At 39.2% G+C, this 23,705-nt stretch overlaps 1 protein-coding gene and 1 long non-coding RNA gene across 3 annotated transcripts in view; one reads left to right on the forward strand and one right to left on the reverse strand.

The window, feature by feature from the left end:
• The window catches only part of cdh19 (cadherin 19, type 2), an 81,915-nt gene that overhangs the window by 34,441 nt on the left and 23,769 nt on the right, over positions 1 to 23,705 (forward strand). For both annotated transcript variants that reach the window (XM_026924216.3, XM_053227910.1), the window contains exons 3-6: positions 13,757 to 14,051; positions 15,438 to 15,557; positions 15,746 to 15,913; positions 20,745 to 20,932. In XM_026924216.3, coding sequence (XP_026780017.1) covers positions 13,757 to 14,051; positions 15,438 to 15,557; positions 15,746 to 15,913; positions 20,745 to 20,932 — 771 coding nt within the window. The remainder of the gene's footprint in view (positions 1 to 13,756; positions 14,052 to 15,437; positions 15,558 to 15,745; positions 15,914 to 20,744; positions 20,933 to 23,705) is intronic.
• Positions 21,594 to 23,674, reverse strand: LOC117595785 (uncharacterized). Its single transcript, XR_008300725.1, has 3 exons — positions 22,834 to 23,674; positions 22,669 to 22,763; positions 21,594 to 22,597 (listed from the first exon to the last, which is right to left on the reverse strand). It is a non-coding gene; the product is annotated as an uncharacterized LOC117595785 (long non-coding RNA).

Below are 23,705 nucleotides of genomic sequence, written 5' to 3' on the forward strand. Positions count from 1 at the left end.
ATGTATAGGGCCTAGTTTATACTTCTGTGCCTGCCTATATGTAACCATATACAAGAATCATGTGAAGAGGATCATATGCTGTAGGCGTTCGCCTTCATACTTGCATGTAGTGTTCGCATAAACAGTAGTGGCAGTGTCCCATGTACTGCAACAGAACAGGGATGGAGGGGAGCTGGGGGTTTGGGGTGACAGTATCCAAACATCCCAGTTTACCAAAACACTCTATGGCCATGAACCCTCCAGGTCTGCACCACTACCTAAGAAAAAAGACCAGAGGTCTTTTCAGAGGTTCGCTCGGGTACTGTGGCTTGATTAAACAAATAGCCTAGACTTAAACACTGAGACTGTGTCTGTGTCCCAAACACTAATTAGAAGGCTGTTCAATAACTGTGGGGCTTTGTAAGAGAAAGCTCTGCCTCCTACTATAGCCTTCATTTGAGGTACCAACAAAGAGCCTGCACCTTTTGAATGAAGTAGGCATGGTGGATAATAAAAGACCAGAGGTTCGCTCAGGTACTGTGGCACGAGACCATTCAGCGTGTTATAGGGCAATAGTAGTATTTTATAATCAATGCGAAATTTTATTGGGAGCCAATGCAGTGTGGATAAGATAGGGGTGATGTGGTCATAGCTTATGGTTCTAGTAAGGACTGGAACATCCAGACAGCAAGGTATTATAATAATCCAACCTAGAGGTATCAAAAGCATAAACTAATTTTTCTGTATCATGTAGTGACATTATATTTCTTATTTTAATATTTCTGAGATGAAAGAAAGCTATCCTAGTAATATTGTCTACATGAGCTTCAAATGCAAGACTGGAGTTGATAATCACACCAAGGTCTTTTACTGCTGCACATGATGTAACTGAAAGGCCATCCAGAGTTATGATGTAATCAGAAAGCTTACTTCTAGCTGCATGTGGTCCTAGTATACGTATTTCTGTCTTGTCATAATTAAGTAGAAGGAGGTTAGTAAGCACTCAGTGTCTAATGTCCTTTACACATTACTCAACTTTATTAAGCTGATGCTGTCAACTGGCTTTGCAGAAACATATTCAATTCAATTAAATTTTATTTGCATAGCTCTTTTAACAATGGACATTGTCACAAAGCAGCTTTACAGAAATAAATGCATTCAAATTAAATTGAATCAAAATAAATTGTAAATTTGTGAATTTATCCCTAATGAGCAAGCCAGAGGTGACAGTGGCAAGGAAAAACTCCGTGAGAGGAACCAGACTCAAAAGGGACTATGTGTCATCAGCATAACAGTGAAAGCTCATACCATGTTTATGAATAATTTTATCCACAGGTAGCATATATAGGGAAAAAAGCAGTGTGCCTGAAACAGAACTTTTTTAGGTTTGGGAACACCAAACTTTATCTTACTATACACAGAGAAGTCACCATTTACATCTACAAACTAATAACAAATATTAGTCAAATAAGACCTGAGCTAGGAGAGGGCTGTTCCCTTAACTCCAACAACATTTTCTAGTTTATCAAAGAGAATAACATGAAGAATAGTGTCAAATGCTGCACTAAAGTCAAGCAACACAAGCAAGGAGACACAACCCTGATCAGAGGCCAGTAGTAGTAGGTCATGAAATCATCACTACTATCACTACATCACTACATATTGATGGTGTGCATGCTTCTGTGGTGGTCTTATTCCCAGTTAACCTTGTTACAGTATGTACCTAAATCCTTTATACTAGCAGTTATCAACCCCCTGATTAAAAAACCTGACCGTGACTCCTGTGAGCTGTCTATAACTATAGGCTAATATCAAACCTCCCTCTTATCTATAAGATCATAGAAAAGGTTGAAGCATAGCAGTTATGCTCATACCTGCATAGGAATAACATTCATGAAATCTATCACTCAGGACTCACTGCACTGACACAGCACTGGTTCAAGTGGTAAATGACCTACTACTGGCCTCTGATCAGGGTTGTATCTCCTTGCTTGTGTTACTTGACTTTAGTGTAGCTTTTGACACAACAATCTAGGATTTTTGTTATCTTCTATTAGGGCGGAGAGATAGGTTAATCTAGCAGCACTAAAAGCCTTTCTATAGCTCAAGAGGCTCTCCTTCTATGCAGTTTGGAATACTACCAATTTAGTTTGACACCATTTACATTCTAATTTTCAAGTGGTCTCTTTAAAGGTGCATGGGTAATTATTATACCAGGGTACTAGTTTTTTCTCTCTAATTATTTTTCTTTTAAGTGGAGCTACATTATCTAGAGTGTAGCAAAACCATGACTGTAAGTATTCAGTTGCCTGATCAAGTTCTGTGGAGTCAGACAGTTATCCAATCAAAGCTGATAACTCTGGGAGATTATCGATAAAACTATGTGCAGTAGCTGACATGAATGTACATTTGACACGGTAGCATGGGTGTATTGCATATATTATGACTAAGACCCATTTTAAATGAGATGAGGTAAAGATCTGAGATAGCTTCAGACTGAAAGCAGCTAGCAGACGGTTGGTATAGCCTGTTGTCTGCTTCCTGGATTGTCTGGATTGTCACAGATTAACTAGACCTGTTCTGATAACATGTTGCTAGAAATGGGATGGTCATAATAGGCCAGCCTTGCCCTCAAAACTACTCCAATTATCTATAAAGCCCACATTGTTTTCACAGCACCACCTGGAAAGCCAGTAGTTCAGCGACTATAACCTGCTGTAACCTACATCGCCATGCCGCATTGGGAGAGGGCCAAAGCATATTACAGCATCGGGCATTGTCTTCACCAATTTACACACTGCTACATAATTACTCTTAATAAGCTCTGACTGACAAAGGTGTATATCAATAGCTCTTCATGAAAAACTACTTTTGAAAGCTTGTGCTTGCCTAAGACTCTAAGATTACCTGCTATGTCCTGTGCCCTGTCTCCCACCATACACCTAACTAGTGCTGCTGGTGCCCCTAAAGGCCTAGCTAATTTCATGTGCAGTAAGATAAACTCTCCTATAACCAAAGCTCTTTAAGGCTTCTCAGTGGGTGCTTCACTGAGGAGAGCAAACCTGTTTGACATGTGAAGCGGAGAGGAGTGGTGCTCCTGTGGGCGAGCCTTAGCATTAGCTTTGGCTTTGCGATTGACAAAATAGGATTTTTTACTTTTTCTCCTACAAATTTTCCAAAAAAAGCTGTTTCTTAGATTTTTTTGATGTATGGGACAGTTGGTTCATAATATGCAGACGGATTTTGTCTCAAATTCACCCCTAGCTGGTGCTATAATTTGCAAATTTGTAAAACTTCATAACTTTTGAACCGCTCAACGTCAAATCAAGATTCTTGTTTATATTCCCTTGAAGGTTCTCAGTGTTTGGAGATCAACCTGCATAATAGTTCTTTCTCAGATTTTTTGATATGATGGACAGTTCCTCCAAATGAATTTGACGGTGAAAATCTCCTCTAGGGGTGCTATAATTCACAAATTAATAAAACTGCTCACAACTTTTGAACAGCTTAACCTGCAATCATGATACTTCTTCCTCTTGATTCCCTGGAAGGTGCATGTACAATGGATGTAAAAGTCTACACACCCCTGTTAAAATGGCAGGTTATTGTGATGTAAAAAAAAAAGAAACCAAGATAAATCGTGTCAGAACTTTTTCCACCCTCAATGTGAAATTACAACATATAAAAATTAAGTGAAAAACAATCAAAAACATTTTAGGGAAAAATAGAAAAAAAACTGTTTTGTAGGATTTTTTTCACATCTTCTTGGCTTCATCTGACTTCTGAAGCCATGGTCTGCAAAGAGCTTACAAAGCCTGTACAGGGTCTCACTGTCGAAAGGTATCGATCAGGAGAGAGATACAAAAAATTTCCAAAACATTAGATGTACCATGGAACACCGTGAAGGCCATCATCAACAAGTGGAGAAAATGGAACACTACAGTGACATCACCAAGAACAGGACATCCCTCCAAAATTTATAAAAGGACAAGGGAAAATCTTAACAGGGAGGCTGCCAAGAGACCTACGTCAACATTAAAGGAGCTGCAGGAATATCTGACAAGAACTGATTACTCTCTGCATGTGACAACAATCTCTCATATTCTTCACATGTCTGGGCTATGAGGTAGGGTGGCTAGATGGAAGTCCTTTCTCACAAAAAAATATCCAAGCTCAACTAAATCACCCCAAACTATGTGGCGAAATGTGTTATGGTCTGATGAGACCAATTCAAAAAGGTATAATAATTCTGTAATTCCAAAAGGTATGTTTGGTGCAAAAAAAAGCACATCACCAAAAGAACACCATACCCATGGTGAAGCATGGTGGTGGCAGCATCATGCTTTAGAGCTGCTTTTCTTCAGCCACAACTGGGGCTTTTATCAAGGTGGAGGAAATCATGAATAGCTACAAATACCAGTCGATTTTAGTGCAAAACCTTCAGATAGATAAAAAGGAATTTCCCCTTTTAGCAAAACAATGACCAAAAGCATAAATCCAAATCAACAAAGGAATGGCTTAACCAAAAGAAGATCAATGTTTTAGAATGGCCTAGCCAGAGCCCAGACCTGAATCCAACTAAAAATCTGTTGGATGACCTGAAGCAGGCTGTGCACAGGAGAAGCCCTTACAATTTGATGGATCTAGAATGGTTTTGTCAACATTTAACACTATAATCCCCTCCAAACTCACCACCAAGTTGGAGGACCTGGGATTTATCTCATCCCTATGTTAGTGCATCTCCAATTTCCTGACAGACAGACTGCAAGCAGTACAGGAGCAGATATGACTCACCCTTTCTCACCCTCAGCACTGGAGTCCCCCACAGGGTTGTGCCCTGAGCCCCCTGCTCTACTTGTTGTACACTTATGACTGTCTGGCCACTTCCAACTACCACCATTGTCAAGTTTACTGATGACACTGCTGTGATGAGACTGATCACTGATAATGATGAGAACGCCTACCTGGAGGAGATTAAAAGCCTGGAGAACTGATGCCAGAAGAACAACCTCAAAGACAAAGGGGTTGATACTGGACAGCACAAAGCAGGAGAGGTGCTACCACCCCCTTAGGATCAACGGTTCCCCAGTGTAGAGAGTGGACAGTTTCCAGTACCTTGGTGTTCACATCACACAGGACCTGTCATGGCCCTGTCACATTAACAACCTAGTGAAGAAGGCCCATCAGCATCTTTACCACCTTAGATGCTTAAGAGACTTTAAACTGCCCTCTATGGTGCTAAGGAACTTTTGCACCTGCACCATCGAGAGCATCCTGACGGGAAGCATCACAGTCTGGTTTGGGAACAGCACCAAGCAAGATAATGGAGCTCTCCAGAGGGTGGAGCGATCAGCTGTGCACACCACCAGACCTGAGCTCCCTGATCTGCAGTCAATCTACTGCAAGCAGTGCTGGACCAAGGCCAGGCCAATAATGAAGTACCTCAGCCATCCCAACAATAGACTCTTCTCTCTACTGCGGTCAGGGAAGTGCTTCCACTCCCTGAAGGCCAACAGAGTGAGAATGAGGAGGAGCTTCTTCCCACAGGCCATACGGGACTAGGACTTCCCGCAGGCCATTCAAGATTAGTACTATTTATACATAGACATATAAATACATACCTTGGATTTCTTTGCACAACACTCACACAGCCAACATTCCTGTCAATAAACACGGCATATCCCATATTTGGAAATATTTATATTGTTAGCTTTGCAACACCTCAGCTTAATGTTGCACAACGTTGTATTGGACATACAACTGCACATATCTGCATTTTATACCACATACCCACATACAGTTTTTCTGTTTACAAGTAAGTAAATTCTGTTTTTATGTAAATTCTGTTTGATGTCACCAGACAGTCATAAAAAGCATATCACTACATGTGGTACTGTGTATGGTTGTGTGTTTGTGACCAATAAAATTTGATTTGATTTTGATTTGATATTACATTGCCATGGTTTTGTGTAGGAGCACAACCATGGTGAGCAGACAGCTGGGAGCACCAAATGAACAATCATGGTAAAGACTGAAAGGCAGAATTTGTTGACTCGCTTCTATGCCAATAAAGTTATTTAATAATATATAATAATATAATAAAATAATATATAATAATATATAATAATATATGATAAAGTGAGTGCTAAATCTCTTGCCAGCTGAGAAATTTGTTTATGGCTTATGGACATGCACAGACAGACCAGCCCATCCATTTATACGGTGGAATTTCTTTTGTCATTATTGAATGAATAATTTTATTTGTCTTAAAGTGCATTAAATAAGTATTTTTTTCAAGATTAGGTCTCTAACAGGTAGGTGGGCTCGACATTTGAATTATTCCTGCCCATGTTTGCAATGCTCTGTCCCAGGATTTACATTGGCCTATAGAGTGTCTGTAAAATAACTGACAGGAGGTGCGTCCAAACACAAACATACATTATGGACAGGGAGTCAATTTTCCCAAAGAGTGTTCTCAGTTACACTTTTTTAAGGCCACTGCTTAATTCAATGTTTTTTTTTTATGTTCTACATAGCTTCCAGGTTATTTGTACCAATAAGTAATAAAAATCAACATATTTATCAGACTTTAATTTATGGGTTTTCGTTGACTTGCTTTCTTTATTTTTCATATTTTTAGTTAATGCCAATAATCTAAAATGTCTGGGTTTCACAAAAATTTCAGTTGTGCAGCTTTGAAGCCTTTTTTGGTGAAAATGGGAGTCCCCATCTTGCAAAGATTCAAGCCAGAGCATGTAGAGTATATATGACTAGTCAGACAGTGGGTCCACCTCTCGCCCATATTGGTGATGGACAGTATTTGTTCATATCGGGAGTGAGCACACTGGATATTACCAGACGTACCAATTGGCAAGTACAACATTATTAATAATATGTAAATTCTAAATTGTAGTCGTATAATTTTCACAATTATAATTATTTTACCACTGTCAGGAAGAATTTTTGGAGCTTTGAGTCATGATTAACTGAGCTACTGAGCTACCATGCTATCTAGCTGACATTATCTGTCATTTTAATCAAAGTAATGTAAGTATAAGCAGAGATGAAGGAAGGCATTTCTGTAGAGAAAATGAGCTAATGTCCAGCTAATTCAGCAAGTGTCAGGCAATTTCAAGTTATTTATAGTGACACATACTTTCATTTTATTCACAATATCCTCCATAGCCTTCTCACCTTTTAGTTCATGTACACACGATCAGGATACACGATGGACTCTTGGAACAAGTGGAACATCGTCTGTCTGGCACCTCTGTCCCTAGAAGACGTCGAAGATGTCTACATATTTGGACTTTTGATAGCAGGTGTCCTGATGATTGGCCTGGGAATGTTCCTGATCTATCGGCAAATTGGAAAGCAGGCAGCCAATAAAGAATCCCCCAAGCTGTCAGCTGTCATCACACACCATTGTGGAGCCGTTGCTGATCAGGTGAGGGCATTACATCAGAAGGTGACACGGATTGAGGAACTGTACCATCTACAATTCGTGGACATCCCCCGACGCTTGGATACCATCACGAATATGTTTTCGGAACTGTGTAAATCCAACGCGACCCAGTCCGCAATCATGGTCACGCGCCAGGAGGAGATGACTAGGGGTCGCACGGCCCTGCAAGGGACATAAAGTTGGGGGCCATGCAGAACCAGGTGCCCGACTAAATTGTACGATCTCCTGAGTTCTTAGATTTGCTTGATCATATTTGTGTATTTTCCTCCCCGGCTAATTTTTCTTACTCCCAGAGGACCTTCATCGCAGAATATGCTTTGTTTTGACTCTGATCTGCACCGGACACTCCAAAGACGCACAGCTGTGATAACAACAGCTCCCCAAAGCACACCATATCAAATTCGGCTAGTACACACTGTTTTCGTAAATACTCTGCCCTAGTCAAGGACTGCCTCAGTGTCACATTTTCCTCTTTTTTTCTAATCTCTTGCCCCCCCCCCACCCTCCCGTACTGTAACCAACAAAAAAGACCCCTCATGTAACTGCTCCATTGTATGATGTCGTATGTGTTTGTGACTTTGTTTATTGCTTTGACTGTTCTGTTAATGTTCTTCTATCGCGGATGAGAGAAGACGTTAGCGCCTCGCATGGCTGCTTTAAGGACCTCTTCTCTCCTTATAGGGGGAAGATGTGACCCGTCATTCCATTCATCTCGTTGTAGAAATACAATGACAATAAAGGCTATCTATCTATGTATGCATTCTTTGAGCTTTTTTATGCACTCCAGCGCCACAGTGGCACTTGCTTGTGCACTTTGCAAGGGCCAAAAAGTGACTCGCATCACAGAAGGCCAAAAACAGTTCTCGCTTTCCATCTTTTTTGAGAAGCCCTGTTATTTATACTTGTGTTTCACCACAAATATTCGAATCCTGCTGGAGTGTACCTAGTGTCTCCAAAGAGGGTAATATGCACAGCATATTTTTAATATCACTTTTCTCCTCACACACCACCTTGTTCATTCAAGATTCAAGATTTTTATTTGTCACATACATAGTTAGATACAGTACATAACTTGCAGTGAAATGAAAACCTGGCCTACTCCTCTTTAGACTGTGCATTTAAATACTGAATTTAAAAAAATCTGAAACAATAATAATAAGAAACCCGAGTAGACTGCATATGTCTTGATCATAAGAAAAAGATTTGCTGATTTTATCACTGCAAGTCGCCAGTCACTGTACTATTAGGTTGCCAGTAGGCGTTGCCACTGTATTCTGGACTTCCTGACTGGACGCCCCCAGGTGGTCAGAATGGGAAACCACACCTCCTCCACACTCACACTCAGCACTGGAGCTCCTCAGGGCTGCATCCTCAGCCCCCTGCTGTACTCCCTCTACACCAGTGACTGCACGGCCCCACACAGCTCCAACAGGCTGGTGAAGTTCGCCGACGAAGTGGTAGGCCTGATACCAACAATGACGAGAAGGCTTACTTAGAAGTGAATATCCTCTTCACATGGTGTCGGAATAACAGTCTCTCCCTGAATGTCACCAAGACTGAGGAGATGATTATTGACTACGGGAAGATCAGGTGAGGAACTACAGCCCCCTGTTGATCAATGGGGCCACAGTCAAGAGTGTGAGCAGCTTCAAATACCTTGGGGTCCATCTCACAGAAGACCTGTCATGGACTACACACAAACAGCTTGGCGACAAGAGCGCATCAGCATCTCTACCATCTACGATGTCTGGCCAGGTTCAGGGTCTCTTACAGGGTGCTGAAGGCTTTCTACACTGGGGCTGTGGAGAGTCTTCTCACCGGAAGTATCACCACTTGGTTCGGAGGCACCATGGCCAAGGACCGGTATGTACTATCCAGAGTGGTGAGGGCAGCGGAGAAGACCATCAGGACTTCTCTCTCCTGCATTACATACATCTACAACCAGTGATGCAAAGCCAGGGCCAGGGGGATCGTAAAAGACTTTCACCACCCCGGAAACAGACTCTTATCAGTGCTCCCATCAGGGAAGCGCTACCGGATCCTGAGGACCAACACAGAGAGACTCAGGAGGAGTTTCTACCCTCAGGCAATCTGGCTACTGAAATGAGGACACCTGAGAAGTCTGCATATTACTCTACCTCACGCACAGACACACAAACACAAACAGTTGCACTATGGACAAACAAAAACTCTTGCACTCTTGCACTGTGAGACAATTTTTTGCACACTACACTCCTCTAAAAGCTGCTAAGCATTCCTCCAAAAGCAGCTAAACATATTCTTACATATAAAGTCTATATTTGTCCACTACATTCTATTAAAATTTTCTATTTTATTCATTATATTCTGCTTTTATTATATTTTGCTTTTATTATATTCTGTTTTATTATGTATCACTGTTGAACTGTGGGACGAGGCACTAAGGAAAAACATTTCACTACATTAATACATCACATGCATATAATGTATGTGACAAATAAAGAACCTTGAACCTTGGTTGCCATAGTCACATTTATCAGTTGATGGCGCAACTAGCATTCCACTTTTGACACAAACCAGTTTTCTTGCCATTAAAATAAATCATTCTGGAGAGAGAGCGTTTGTATATAAAATTCACTGGTGTATATATGCACCATATCATACAAGAAAAAGGAGATGCAGTGTGTGCTCTTTGCCATTGCAGCCATCTATCTGCGGCGAAAACGCAAACGACAATTAGCTTAGCTTAACTTATGGCCTTAGCCTAAGAGCCATATGATTAAAGATTATGAAGAGGGTGGTTAAAACAATTGACTTTGATATTATGAATGGGGTCATCAAACTTAAATGGTTGCAGTCTTTCATAAATAATGAGTCTTCATTTTGGTTTGAAATTCCTACAACAATATTTAAAAAATGTGGTGGTATTAGTTTTTTGTTGCAATGTGATTTTGAAATTTCCAAACTCCCTATAAAACTTTCTGCTTTTTATCAACAAGTACTATTATATTGGAAACTGATCTTTAAACACAATTTTAGCCCACATAGCATGTCTATCTGGAATAACAGGTGTATTTTGGTGAATAGAAAATCTGTGTTTATTGATGATTGGTGGAAGAAAGGCATATGGTCACTAGTACATATTATGGACAACTTAGGGTATATATTGAGTTATGATGCTATTTGTGGTAAATACAATGTAAGTTGCTTCTCTAAAATGTATGAAAAATATTTAAGAGTGTACCGTTAGAGATGATTAAGTTAGTTAAGGAACAGGTAAAATATTCAACAATAAATCCCAATATACCTGATCTTATGATAGAAAATATTAACTTTGCTGATAAAAAATGTTCTAACAAATTTTAGAGGAATTGTCTGTCACAACGTTGTTTTCCAGGACCTGTAAAGAGATCTTATATATTTTGTCATTATGATAAGAAAAGAGTGTCTGAAATTAGAACTAATTTTCTTACATTTCCTGTCAACCCTAAATGTAAAGAGGTGCACTTTAAAATTATGAATCACATTTACCCTGCAAAAGAATTTTTGAGAGTAAGATTTAATATTGGGGACACAGATATATTTAAGGATAAAAAGACATATTATGTAATAAATAATTTGTTGCTTTTACTGAAATTTTACATTCATAAATGTAAATTTTTCAAAACTCCCCCACAATTAGTGGTTTTTAAAGAGGAATTTGTAATATATTTGGAGACGTTAAGAAGCATGAAAAGTTCCAAAGCAAGGTATTTGTATACTTTATTAGAGGATTTTGGCTTCATAATGTGAGAGCCTCTTATTCCCCTACATTTTCTTTGTGTTTGTATATGTATATATATATATATATATATATATATATATATATATATATATATATATATATATATATATATATTTTTTTTTTCTTTCTCCCCAATATTTTGTATTTTATTCTATTTTACATTTATTTTGTGATATGGTGTACAGAGTGTGAATGAAAATTGTGTATATTCTCAGTCGTGATATGTAAATCTCCTAGTTATGAATGCCTTTCTGTGTTGTTGTTCAAAGCACTGAATAAAAAAATAAATAAATAAATAAAAAAACTTATGGCCTTAGCGCGTTTAAAGCCACAGATCACGTGCGCTCTACTGTCCTCACTCCCATTGGTAGTCGCTGTACCAAGTAGCTCCAAATTTCATAAAGTTAAACTTTTCTCAACTTTGTCACGTCGCTGGACACGCCCACAGTCGCTGTCGCTCATGTTGCCGGAAGTCGCCAGCTCTCATTGAAAATTAATGGTCTGCTGTCGCTGCGAGTCGATGTATGTGTGAACGTACCTTTAGAGACTTTGTCGGTAGATTTGGCGATGTTTTAGACCCTTTTAGCTACTTTAGTGACTGTCTTGGACTCGATACAGCTCTCCAGCTCATATCACAGCTGCTGATCTATGAGTTGAGAGAGCACTCGAGTCACCATCACTGTGTGATACCTGACTGAGCTGCGCTTACGAGCAATCACTGATCACCATTGTTCCCCCCTGCCCCTCGCATTTATTCATTCTTTCTAACTCTCTTTTTGGAGATATTTACAAGTAATAAAAGCGAGTAATCATTTCATGACTACTCACCTTTCACAAAAACTCACTGTCACTGCTATTTTTTGTCTGCGTTCTTGATAGAAAGTATAATATTTTGTAAACGGGAATTACATAGAGAAATACATTACTGAATAAATAAATTATAATATATTTTCTATTTTGATGAAACTATTTACCAAGTAAACATCAACCTATAAGAACTGCAGGCATACACATATTGTATTGAAAAGATTTGCAGTTGAACACTTTATTGGGAACACTATACTAATACCTGGTAGGGCCTCACTTTGCTCTCAATTCTTCATGACATGGGTTCTACAAGATGTTGGAAACATGCCTTTGAGATTCTGGTCCATGTTGACATGATTGCATCACACAATTCCTGCATACTTTTCAGGTGTACTTTCATGCTGCAAATCTCCCTTTCTACCACATCCTAAAGGTGTTCTGTTGGATTCAGATCCGGTGACTGAGAAAGCCACTGAAGAACACTGATCTCATTGTCATGTTCATGAAACCAGTTTGAGACGATTTTTGCTCTGTGACATGGTGCATTATCATGCTGGAAGTAGCCATTAAAAGATGTGAATATTGTGGCCATGAAGGGATGCACATAGTCAGTAACAATACTGTACTATAAATACTATAAATAGGCTGTGGCATCCAAGTTATGATTGAGTGGTATTAACGGGCCCAAAATGTGCCAAGAAAACCTTCCCCACACCATTACACCAACTCCACCAGCCTGGACTGTTGACACAAGGCAGGTCGAGTCCATGGATTCATGCTGTTGGCACCAAATTCTGACCCTATCATCTGTGTGCCTCAGCAGAAATCGAAATTCATCAGACCAGGCTACGTTTTTCCAGTCTTCAACCAGTCTTTATCCACCTCAAGGTTCAATATGCTGTACATGAGATGCATTTCTGCTAACCACAATTGTACAGAGCGGTTAATCTGCGTTACTGTAGCCTTTGTGTCAGCTTTAACCAGTCTGGCCATTCTCTGTTGACCTCTCTCGTCAACAAGGTGTTTCCATCCTCAGACCTGCCACTCACTGAATGTTTTTTCTTTACTGAGATTACATTTCTCCCCCATTCTGGTGGTTGATGTGAACATTACCCAGAGTTGCTGGCCCGTATCTGCATTATTTTATGCATTGCACTGCTGCCACACAGTTGGCTGATTAGATAACTGCATGAATATGTGTGTGTATAGGTGTTCCTAATAAAGTGATTGGTGATTGTATTTAAGTAATATCACACTTGCAATCATGCTGTTATACTGAATATTAGCACAGCTGTGATTTGCCCAAAAGCACGAGACCACAGGTAATCACAGCCGAACTGATATTCAGTGCAACAGCACAATTTGGAGTGTGATATTGCTTTTAACAACCATCCTATAAACAAGAAATTAACTGCAACTGAGTAACTGTCATTTCAAACACAATATGGCTGAATATGTTGTTTATTTTTGCTCCTTCAATGAAAATAGTTCCCAAAGAAACCCCAGCTGGATACAGCATTGTGTGTTGCTAACACACAGAATGACTGACAGCTCTCTTGGAATGCTGCTTTTCCAATCAAATTAGTGCACTAGGACTAACTATCCATGCATACATGTATAATGTATGATTTAATAGTAATCATGTTTGTACTGATCTGTTTCTTTTAGTACTATAATCTCATCTGTAAGTCACTGACTATAACTACTGTTATTTCACTACTGTTACAATATTTTTCACTCAGCTGAAATCAACCTACGACACAGGAGAGTTTGCCATCAGGTATATCCTGTCTGGAGAGGGAGCAGGAGAGATCTTTAAGATTGACGAGTTCAGTGGTGAAATCCATATTCATAAGAGCCTGGACAGGGAAAAGAAGGCATTCTATATGCTCCATGCCGAAGCTATTGACCGCAGAACTGGCCACCCAGTGGAGCCTGAGTCAGAGTTCATCATCAAAGTCCAGGATATCAATGACAATGCTCCACAGTTCATAAATGAACCCTACACATCCAGTATCCCTGAGATGAGTCCAATGGGTACAGTATAATTTAATTTATTATTGAAAATTCATTAATCATTTATATAGATTCTTTCTCACACTAAGGATCACTTTACAATTAAAAGAGGAGTAATAAATATAGGAGGAAGAGAGTAATAGCAAAATAGTGAAATGGAGACTGTGGTCCATAGCACTGAATTATAAGGTCCAGAATGCTCTTAGGAGGCACCATTATACCAGCAGACGAGAACGCAAATTTTCAAAACTGGAATGTAAGGAAGCTCTGCTATAAGTGTGAGATATGGAAGGCAAATAAACTTCGTGAGGAAAGAAGTTTGAGGTAACCATATCTTATCCTCATCACATGCATTAATGTCCATATGAGGAAGAACCGAAATAGTGGCACAACTGCCCTAGGTGTACAAATTGTGTACTCTAGGAGATGTTTTTAGAGTGTAGGAGGTTTTTTTTTGTTGTTGTTTGTTTGGTTTTTTTTGCAGCTTATGTATTGGTGTGAGATATGCTATCCCTGAATCCAGGTAATATGATTGATTTCTACCTAAATATTGTTATCATTAATATTCTTTTTATTGCTTGGAAATTCAAATTCCATTTCAATTTGTCTTCTACACCCCCTGTGTTTTAGACTGAAAAAAAGAAAAACAAATACTCGGATACATAAGTGTTCACACCCCTAACTAATACTTAGTTGTTAAAGATGTTAAAGCATCTTTACTTTGCTAACTTAGATTTGTGCTTTAGGTTATCATCATGCTGGTAGAAGAAATTTTTCTTTGTTTTCAGGTGTCTGACAGAGGCCTGTAGATTTTGCACCAAATAGATCTGTATCCTATTCTTTTGACCCTGCTTTTTGGTTGCCCCTAATAGCCTGTTATTGCACTCCTGCCTATTGTTGACTATGTCATCTGCTTGGTTTTGTTTATTAATACTCATCACTTGTGTCCAAGTCCTTACATTTGGATGCTGGAAAAATAGGAAGACAAATGATGGATCTTAAAATGGGGTCTGGAGACCTCCATGGGTCCAGTAAGCATATTTAGGGGGCCTGTAATTTTAAAAGTTTTTTCAATGGTGGACCGTACCATGATCAAAATTATATTTATTATATGTTCTTATAGTCATTAGTCTGTTTGTCAACTTGAATTGAATGTGTTTAATCCAAACCTCAATAAATCAAAAACAGGTAGGCCTATAAATAATTTCAACATTTAAATAATAAGCCTAACACATGAATTAAATCTGAACTGAGGCAGTCCATGGAAATTTCTTTTACAGTTAAAGAGGTCCCTACAGTCACTACAGAAACCCATGACCTGTCATACTCACCTGCATTACACTTTTATTTATTTATTTATTTATTTTTACTGCTAGGAGTGTATATACCATCTCTTTCTCTGATTAGGGACTACAGTGGTTCAAGTGACAGCCATAGATGCAGATGACCCCATGTTTGGAAATAATGCCAAACTCATCTATTCCATTCTGCAAGGAGAGCCCTACTTCTCAGTGGAGCCAAAGACAGGTAGTTACTGCAAAGATATGTTTTAATTTTATACCACCTAAACCCTCTGACATATCATTATACTGTATATGTATACTCCTCATATAATTGTCCAGATTATAATTGTTCAAACTGCCCTAAATTTCTGTGAATTATAAAATTTCACATTTGAACTGAAAGATGATGATGTTCATCCATGTCATTTTAAGGCATAATAGTGACCTCTTGGCCAAACATTGACAGAGAAGCAAGTGAGAAGTACCTTGTTGTAATTCAGGTGAAAGACATGCTCGGAAGTACTGGAGGCTACAGTGCTACAGCAACAGTGACCATCACCCTTACTGATGTGAATGACAATGGGCCCACCTTTCAACATAGTGAGTAAAAAGCAGTGCATTATTACCAACTGACAGCTTATCATGCTCACAGCTTATTAAACACTGGACGTGTACTTGTCAGGATGCATATATGGTTTTTTTATATGGGTTAATTCAGGCATTGACAAAAACCAAGATTAACTGAAACTAAGAGGCCCACACCTGTTTCACCATGAAAATGCCCCAGTGCACAAACCAAGGTCCATAAAGACATGGTTTGCCAAGGTTGATGTGGAAGAATTTGAGTGGCCAGAGCTCTGACCTCAACCCCACTGAACACCACATTATCAACATCAGTGCCTGATCTCACTAATACTCTTGTGTCTGAATGGGCACAAATCACTGACTATGAGTGGACAACATAGCACAATTCACTTCCACCATACATTTTTAAAGCCTTTTTTGGGGTCAAAATGGGAGTTGCCATTGGAGCCATAGTCTGTGCAGTAGACAGTTGGAGCCAGCACATATGCAGTAGATACAGCTGGACAGCAGTGGCTCTGCCTTTCACCCCTCCCATACAACCTTATGTATGCATTCAAAATGTTAAGTACAGTGTTATTAATTAATATGTAAAATGCTAAACTGTAGTCATATAATTTTCACAGGTACAGTCCCCTCCGAAAGTACAAAGGCCAATTCTTTTGTTTTTGCTATACACTTGAAGACATTTGGATTTGAGATCAAAAGATGAATGATAGATCAGAATTTCAGCTATAATTTCCTGATATTTACATCTAGAAGTGTTAAACAACTTAGAACTTGGCACCTTTTGTTTGAACCCACTCATTTTTAAAGTGATCAAAAATATTGGAACATGTGACTGACAGGTGTTCCTTGTTGCCCAGGTGTCCCCTGTTATATTGAATGTTTAAAGAATTAATAGCTCTGAATGTCAACTCTTGGGTTGAGCCCTGAGTTTTGCCTGTGAAGACTGCATTTGTTGTTAAAAAGGATAAACCAACATTAAGACAGCGAGCTGGTTATGGGAGAAAAGCAAGCCATTCTGAAGTTGAGAAAAAAATGGAAAATTGATCAGAGCCATTGTACAAGCATTGGGCATAGCCAATACAATAATTTGGTTGTCCAAAATGTCCATTCAGTAAGATGGGAATCGGCAGCGTTAAAAATTGTACTAAAGCCAGCCACTAGAGGGTTTCAGAGACATTCTGGCTTCACTTTTGACTGCCTATCATGATGACCACTCATACAGTCGTTGGCACAATTCACCACAGCCATGTTCTAAACTCTAGTGGAAAGCCTTTCAAGAAGAGTAGAGGCTCTTTTAACAGCAAAGGGAGGACTACCTCCGTGTATGTGCCCATGGTTTTGGTAATGGTCATTGTGTAATGGTCAGGTGTCTACATACCCACCACTAAGGTAGATCCAGTCAACTTAGTCATAAATTTAAATAAGTACTCTTCATACTGAGTAAAGATGTTGGAATGTAACTATAGCAACAATCAAATAACTGCTTAGGCAAGGCCTGTATGTATGCATCACAGTTGCATGGCTAAATGGCAATGAGAGAAATAAATAACATTATTTTTATTCAAGTTTCAAGTTTAATTTATTTATATAGCACCATTTACAACAGCAGCAGCTGACCAATGTGCTTTACAGCATCAAATAAAATAAGTAGTAAATAAAACAAAGTAAATAAATATAAATAATCACAGCTAAAAACCAAATTACATCAACGACTCTATTTTAAAATACAACAAAATATAAGAAATAGAACCAGGATTGCCATCAAGTCAAAAACAGAGATGAAACATCAAGGGACTTTGAAAGCGATGGAGAAAGTAAGTAGGAGCAGATGGGGGAGAAAGTAGGAGCAGATCTAACATGAACTGGTAAGCTAGGGCCTACAGCAGTGAAGGAACGTTCCCCCCTTTTCTTTAGTTTAACTCTAGGAGCAGTGAGCAATCTAAGACTACCAGATCTAAGAGCTCGAGCAGAGTTATGTAAGGAAAGCAGTTCAGATAAATATGAGGGAGCTAAGTTGTTTAAAGACAAAAACAAGGATTTTAAACTCCACTCTAAACCGCATAGGCAGCCAATGCACAGAAGCTAGGACAGGAGTGATATGGGTGAATTTACGTAGGCCCATTAAGAGTCTTGCTGATGCATTTTGGACCAACTGGAGATGGGCCAGGGTAGTGGCATTCATTCCACCATACAGTGAGTTACAGTAATCTAAGCGTGATGATATAAAAACAGGAATTACTCTCTCAAAGTCCTGAAAAGAGAGGACATTATTTTTATCAGCAGTTTGAATATGTTTGGAGATCACAAAACTTGGGAGAAAGCAGAATTAGTGCTGAAAAATTTTACCAGATCACAATTGCCTGCATAAAAGTCTCAGCTCTTTGTCATGATCCTAATGGTGATGACAGTTGACAAAAATAACAAAGAAAATGTAAATTCCTTTGTCATCCTTAACCTTGGGGAAAAAGTGTTTTGCATGAAAAAGAGACAGAAGATTGCTGACCTGAACAAGTCACATAATGGGTATTAAAAATACTGATCCTATATTTCATACTGGACTTACTAGAAGATCCACTGAGCAAAGAGATAAAGTAGCGATTCCAAGGAGTAATAGAAATATTAAATTTTTTTTCTTTTCTTTTCTTATGTATAGCTAAATTAGCAAGGTTTCTGAGGTGGAAGAAAGCTATCATAGTAATGTTATCTGTTTCAAATCAAAGACTGGAAAAACAGTTGCATTTACACATTCTATACTGAGCTATAAGCTTAGCTCTGTTGGTGGATGCACTATTAGCTCATACATAGAGCTGCATGTCTTCTGCTGTCTGGAAGTTAATACTATCATTCATTCTTTTATCCATTCATCCATTCATTTTCAGTAACCACATTATCCTGATCAGGGTTGTGATGGATCTGGAGTCTTGCCCTGGAATACACTGGCAAGGTTGGAATACACTGCCATGAGAAAGTATTTGCCCCATTCCTGATTTCTTTTATTTTTGCATAATTGACAAGCATAATTGTTTCAGATTTCAAACAAAATTTAAGACAAAAACAACCTGAGTAAAGACTCTAACTTGCCCTTAAATGATCTTTTAATTTATTGAAGGAAAAAGTTACCCAACACTAACTGGCCCTGTGTGAAAAAATAATGCCCCTTAGTTACTCAGTTGGTTTGGTTCAATTACGTTAAACACACCCAGGCTTGATTACCTGATAACAGGGCTGACCCTGTCAACTCTAAAAATTACTTTAATAGAACCTTTCCTGCAATGTGAAGTAGGCTAAAAGGTCTCACTGTGAAGTAGGCTAAAAGGTCTCAACACACAGCACACTATGCCACAATCAAAAGAAATTCCAGAAGAGATGAGAAAGTTTTTGAAATATATCAGTCCGGAAAGGGTTACAAAGCTGTTTCTAAGGCTCTGGGAATACAAGGCTCTGTGTACCACAGTGATAGCCATTATCTTCAAATAAAAAAAAAAAACAGTGGTTGGAACAGTGGTGAATCTTCCCAGAAGTGGCTGGCCTACAAAAATTAATCCAAGAGCGCATCGACAACTCATCCAGTAAGTCACAAAAACCCCCATAACATCTAAGGAGCTGCAAGCCTCACTCACCTCAGATAAGGTCAGTGTTCATGATTTCACCATTACAAAGAGACTGGGGGAAAATGAGATCCATGGAAAAGTTGCAACGTAAAAAAAACCCACTGCTAACCGAGTCAAATCAAGTTCAAGTTCAAGTGGAGTTTATTGTCATTTCAGCCATATACAAGTACATAGTGAAACGAAATGACGTTTCTCCAGGACCAAGGTGCTACATAAGACGACACAGAACAACACAGAACTACAAAATATGGTGGTAGTACGGTTGGATGCTTTGCTGATTCAGGGCCTGGGTGACTTGCCACTGACAGAGCCATGAACCTTATAGAAAATCATGAAGGAGAATGTCCAGTCATCAGTCCATGATATAAAGCTCAAGCACAGCTGGGCGTAGCAGCATGACAACACTCTGAAGCACAAGAGCAAGTCCACCTCTCAATGGCTCCAAAGAAACAGAATAGGTCAAAGTCCTAACTTGAACCCCATTGAGATGCTGTAACAGGACCTTAAACAGGCAGTTAATGCCCAAAAGCCCTCCAGTGTAGCTGGTTTCTGCAAAGAAGAGTGCACAAAAATTTATCCACACCAATATGAAAGACAGCTCTCCAATTATCAGAAGCATTTGGTTGCAACTGCTGCAATTACTCTTCCACAGGGGTGATATAGGTGTTCGATAACCTTCTTCCTTCAAGGAATAAAATGATCATTTGTGTTTCCTCATGTTATCGTTGTTTATATTATATTTTGTATGAGGATCTGAAATCATTTAGTGTGGCAAATATGCAAAAATAGAGGAAACCTAGAGGCAATTTAGTGTAGTCAGTCCCCATGGCATACTGTATATTTGGGAGGTGAGAGGAAACCAAAGAAACCAGAGGAAACCCACATGGACATGGGGAGAACATGCAAAGCTTTCCATGGACAGTAATATGAAATGATAATTGAACTGAGGACCCTGGAGATGAGCTGCACCACTGTGCTACAAGTTAATAATGTTTAAATAATGTTAAACATGTTTAAAATTGATTATAGCCCTTGACAGCATACAGTTTAAAGAAAAAAATCAACAGATAAATCACTGTCAACATTTTGTTATGTCACTTAATTTTTTTTTTTTTTAAGTCAAACAAAACTGCTATTCTCCATAATTCTTATGAATTTTGAATAAAATTCCATTGGTATAGAAGATGTGTTGTAATGAATCATTACATATTCTCTTCTTATTCCGGCAGATCTGTACACATTTGCCATAGTGGAATCAGCACCGGTTGGCACAACAGTTGGTAGTGTCATGGCAGAGGATGCTGATGTTGGAGTGAATGCCAGGATGAACTACACTCTAGATGACCTGGAGGAAAGTGCCACTTTCAGGGTCCAGACAGACCCTGCCACACAGGAGGGTATAGTAATACTGGCCAGAGTAAGTACATTTACCCTTATAGCATCTTATTTACAGTTATCAGAAAAAGAAAGTACACCCTGCTTCAATGCTATGTTTTTATTAAATAACAATTGGGTGGTTAAAATTGGGCGCCTAAATAACAGTTGGGTGGTTCTCACCAACTTCTATAAGCAAATAATTCTGGGTGACAACAACAACAACAACAAAAAAAACAGATTTAAGTATGTAGTCATTTTTCCCATAAAGTAAGCCAACATTAAGAAACTTGTGGGAAGAAATAAGTACACCCTTCCTACTTCCACAATCATTAAGAGAGTAATTAGCAGCCAGGTGTTACTAAAAATGCACAAGATTAGTTAAACGTCAAGAAATGTAATTACCTCTATAAAAGCAGAACTTTTGGCAGTTTGGTGTTCTGGAGCACTCAGATGTGTGTCTACATCATGCCAAGAAAGACATCAGCCAAGACGTTAGAGAAGCAATTGTTGCTGCTTATCAATCTGGGAAGGGTTATAAGACCATCTCCAAATCTCCAGTTTTATTTACAAATGGAGAGCCTTCAGTTGCAAATGAAGTTACAATCAGTTGCAAATCTTCCCAGGTGTGAGCATCCCAGCAAATTCAGTCCAAGGACAGACTGCTTAATGCTCAAATATAAAAAGAAAAACCCAAGCGCAACATCACATGACCTACAGGCTTCTATAAGCATATTACATGTTTAGGTTAATGACAGCAAAATCAGAGAATGACCGAACAAGTATAGCTTTCGTGGAAGGGTGGCTAGTGTGGCAATGCTGAGATGGAGGGAGGGGAATAAATGAATAACTCAACATACCCCCCCCCCCCCCCACTAAACAAACCGACTACGCCACCCCGTATCGAAACGGGGAATAACCCAAATAAGGGACACAGATTCGTTTGGCCACAAATTCAAGGAGAAACATGGGAACAATGTACAAAACACTTTATTCAGATTTCTATAATAAATAATAAAAAAACAGCAACAGTGCTGAAAGTCAATCACAATCCAGAACAATGTATCAGAATAAAGCAGCTCTGGGTACAACAAAAAAACAAACACTCAAAAAAAGAAAATTACACAAGTAACAGGCACGGGCTTTCCAGCAGCAAAGGCAGGCTAGCTGACACTAAGATCCTTACCGCACCCTGGTGGTTTCCACGAACACACAGACACAGACACACACACACACAGTGAAAAATAAATCCAAACCACACTGCACTCCACACGGTTAAACCACCACCAGCACTCAAAAAACAGCTAGCCTCCTAGCCCCAGGGCCTGACAGGGCCTCAAGTTGTAATCCTCAGAGAGGCAGATCTAAACTCTTCAAGCACAAGCACAAGTGCACAAAAGAAAAACAATAAACAAACAAAATATAACCAAGACATAACTGACAAAAAATAACATCTAAAAAAAACAGTTTTACACCTTCAAAAAGAAAAACAATTTATAACATCAAAAAAAGCAATTTGTAATACCAAGAAAAACAGTTTAAGGAAAAACAGTTTAAGGAAAAACAATTTAAGGAAAAACAGTTTAAGGAAAAACAGTTTAAGGAAAAACAGCAGCGCCGTCCTCTGAACGCAAAATAAAAAGAATTCCGGCGTCCTCACATGACCAATCGGCACGGCGTCCGAAAAAGAGAGAGACAGAGCGGCACACTACAAAAAAAGAAAACGATTACTAAACAAGCATTTTACTCACCAACAGAAAAAAACGAAATCACACCTACCAAAATAGGTCGTGCAACACGAGTGGTACCGTTGCCCACAGTTTATAAACACAGAGTCTCAAGCAGGTAGACACATCCCCAGAAAAATCTCACAGCTAGGAAATGAATAAAAACAAATTACATCTAGCACTAAATGAGCGGCATACAACGAAGACAAACACATACCTGACATGCAAATGGACAGCCGGCAACCCAGTGCAACATCGAATGACCATTCATCGCACTGAGAGAAAAAGAAACTTTTGTTTTAAAATACATGCCCACTTCTCCATTTAACTGAACAGCTACAAACAACCAAACTCACACACCACTACACAGGTGCAGATGAAATCCGGAAGAGGGCGGTCCTAGCTATGATGCACGCCAAATGACATACCGTCAGGCTTAAATACCCGCGAACACCGATTCTAATAGGCTATTGTGGGTGACAATCACACACCAATGAGCCAATAAGGATAGACTGTCACCCACCTTGCCACACTAGGAAAAAGCCCCTTCTCTCCAAAAAGAATATGGCAGCATGACTTAGGTTTGCAAAGTTTGAGCAAACTACAAAAGTTCTGGAACAATATCCTTTGGATTGAAGAGACCAAGGTGGAGATACAGTCAGGTCCATAAATATTGGGACAGTGACACAGTTTTGGTAATTTTGCCTCTGTACACCACCACAGTGGATTTGAAATGAAGCAGTCAAGATGTGACTGAAGCGTAGACTTTCAGCTTTAATTCAAGGGGTTTAACAAAAATATTGCATTAACCGTTTAGGAATTACAGCCATTTTTTACAGAGTTCCTCCATTTTCACAGGCTCAAAAGTAGTGGGACAATTGACTGATAAGCAGTTTCATGGCCAGCTGTGGCCTGTTTCCTCCTTATATCATGATAAATTAAGGAGATAAAAGGTCTGGAGCTGATTCCAAGTGTTGAATTTGCATTTGGTAGCTGTTCATGGGAACTCTCAATATGCCGTCCAAAGAGGTGTTGATGCAAGTGAAGGAGGCCATCATTAGGCTGAAAAACCAAAACAGACCTATCAGA

The sequence above is a fragment of the Pangasianodon hypophthalmus genome, chromosome 22 (genome assembly GCF_027358585.1).
Source record: "Pangasianodon hypophthalmus isolate fPanHyp1 chromosome 22, fPanHyp1.pri, whole genome shotgun sequence".
Classification (NCBI taxonomy): domain Eukaryota; kingdom Metazoa; phylum Chordata; class Actinopteri; order Siluriformes; family Pangasiidae; genus Pangasianodon; species Pangasianodon hypophthalmus.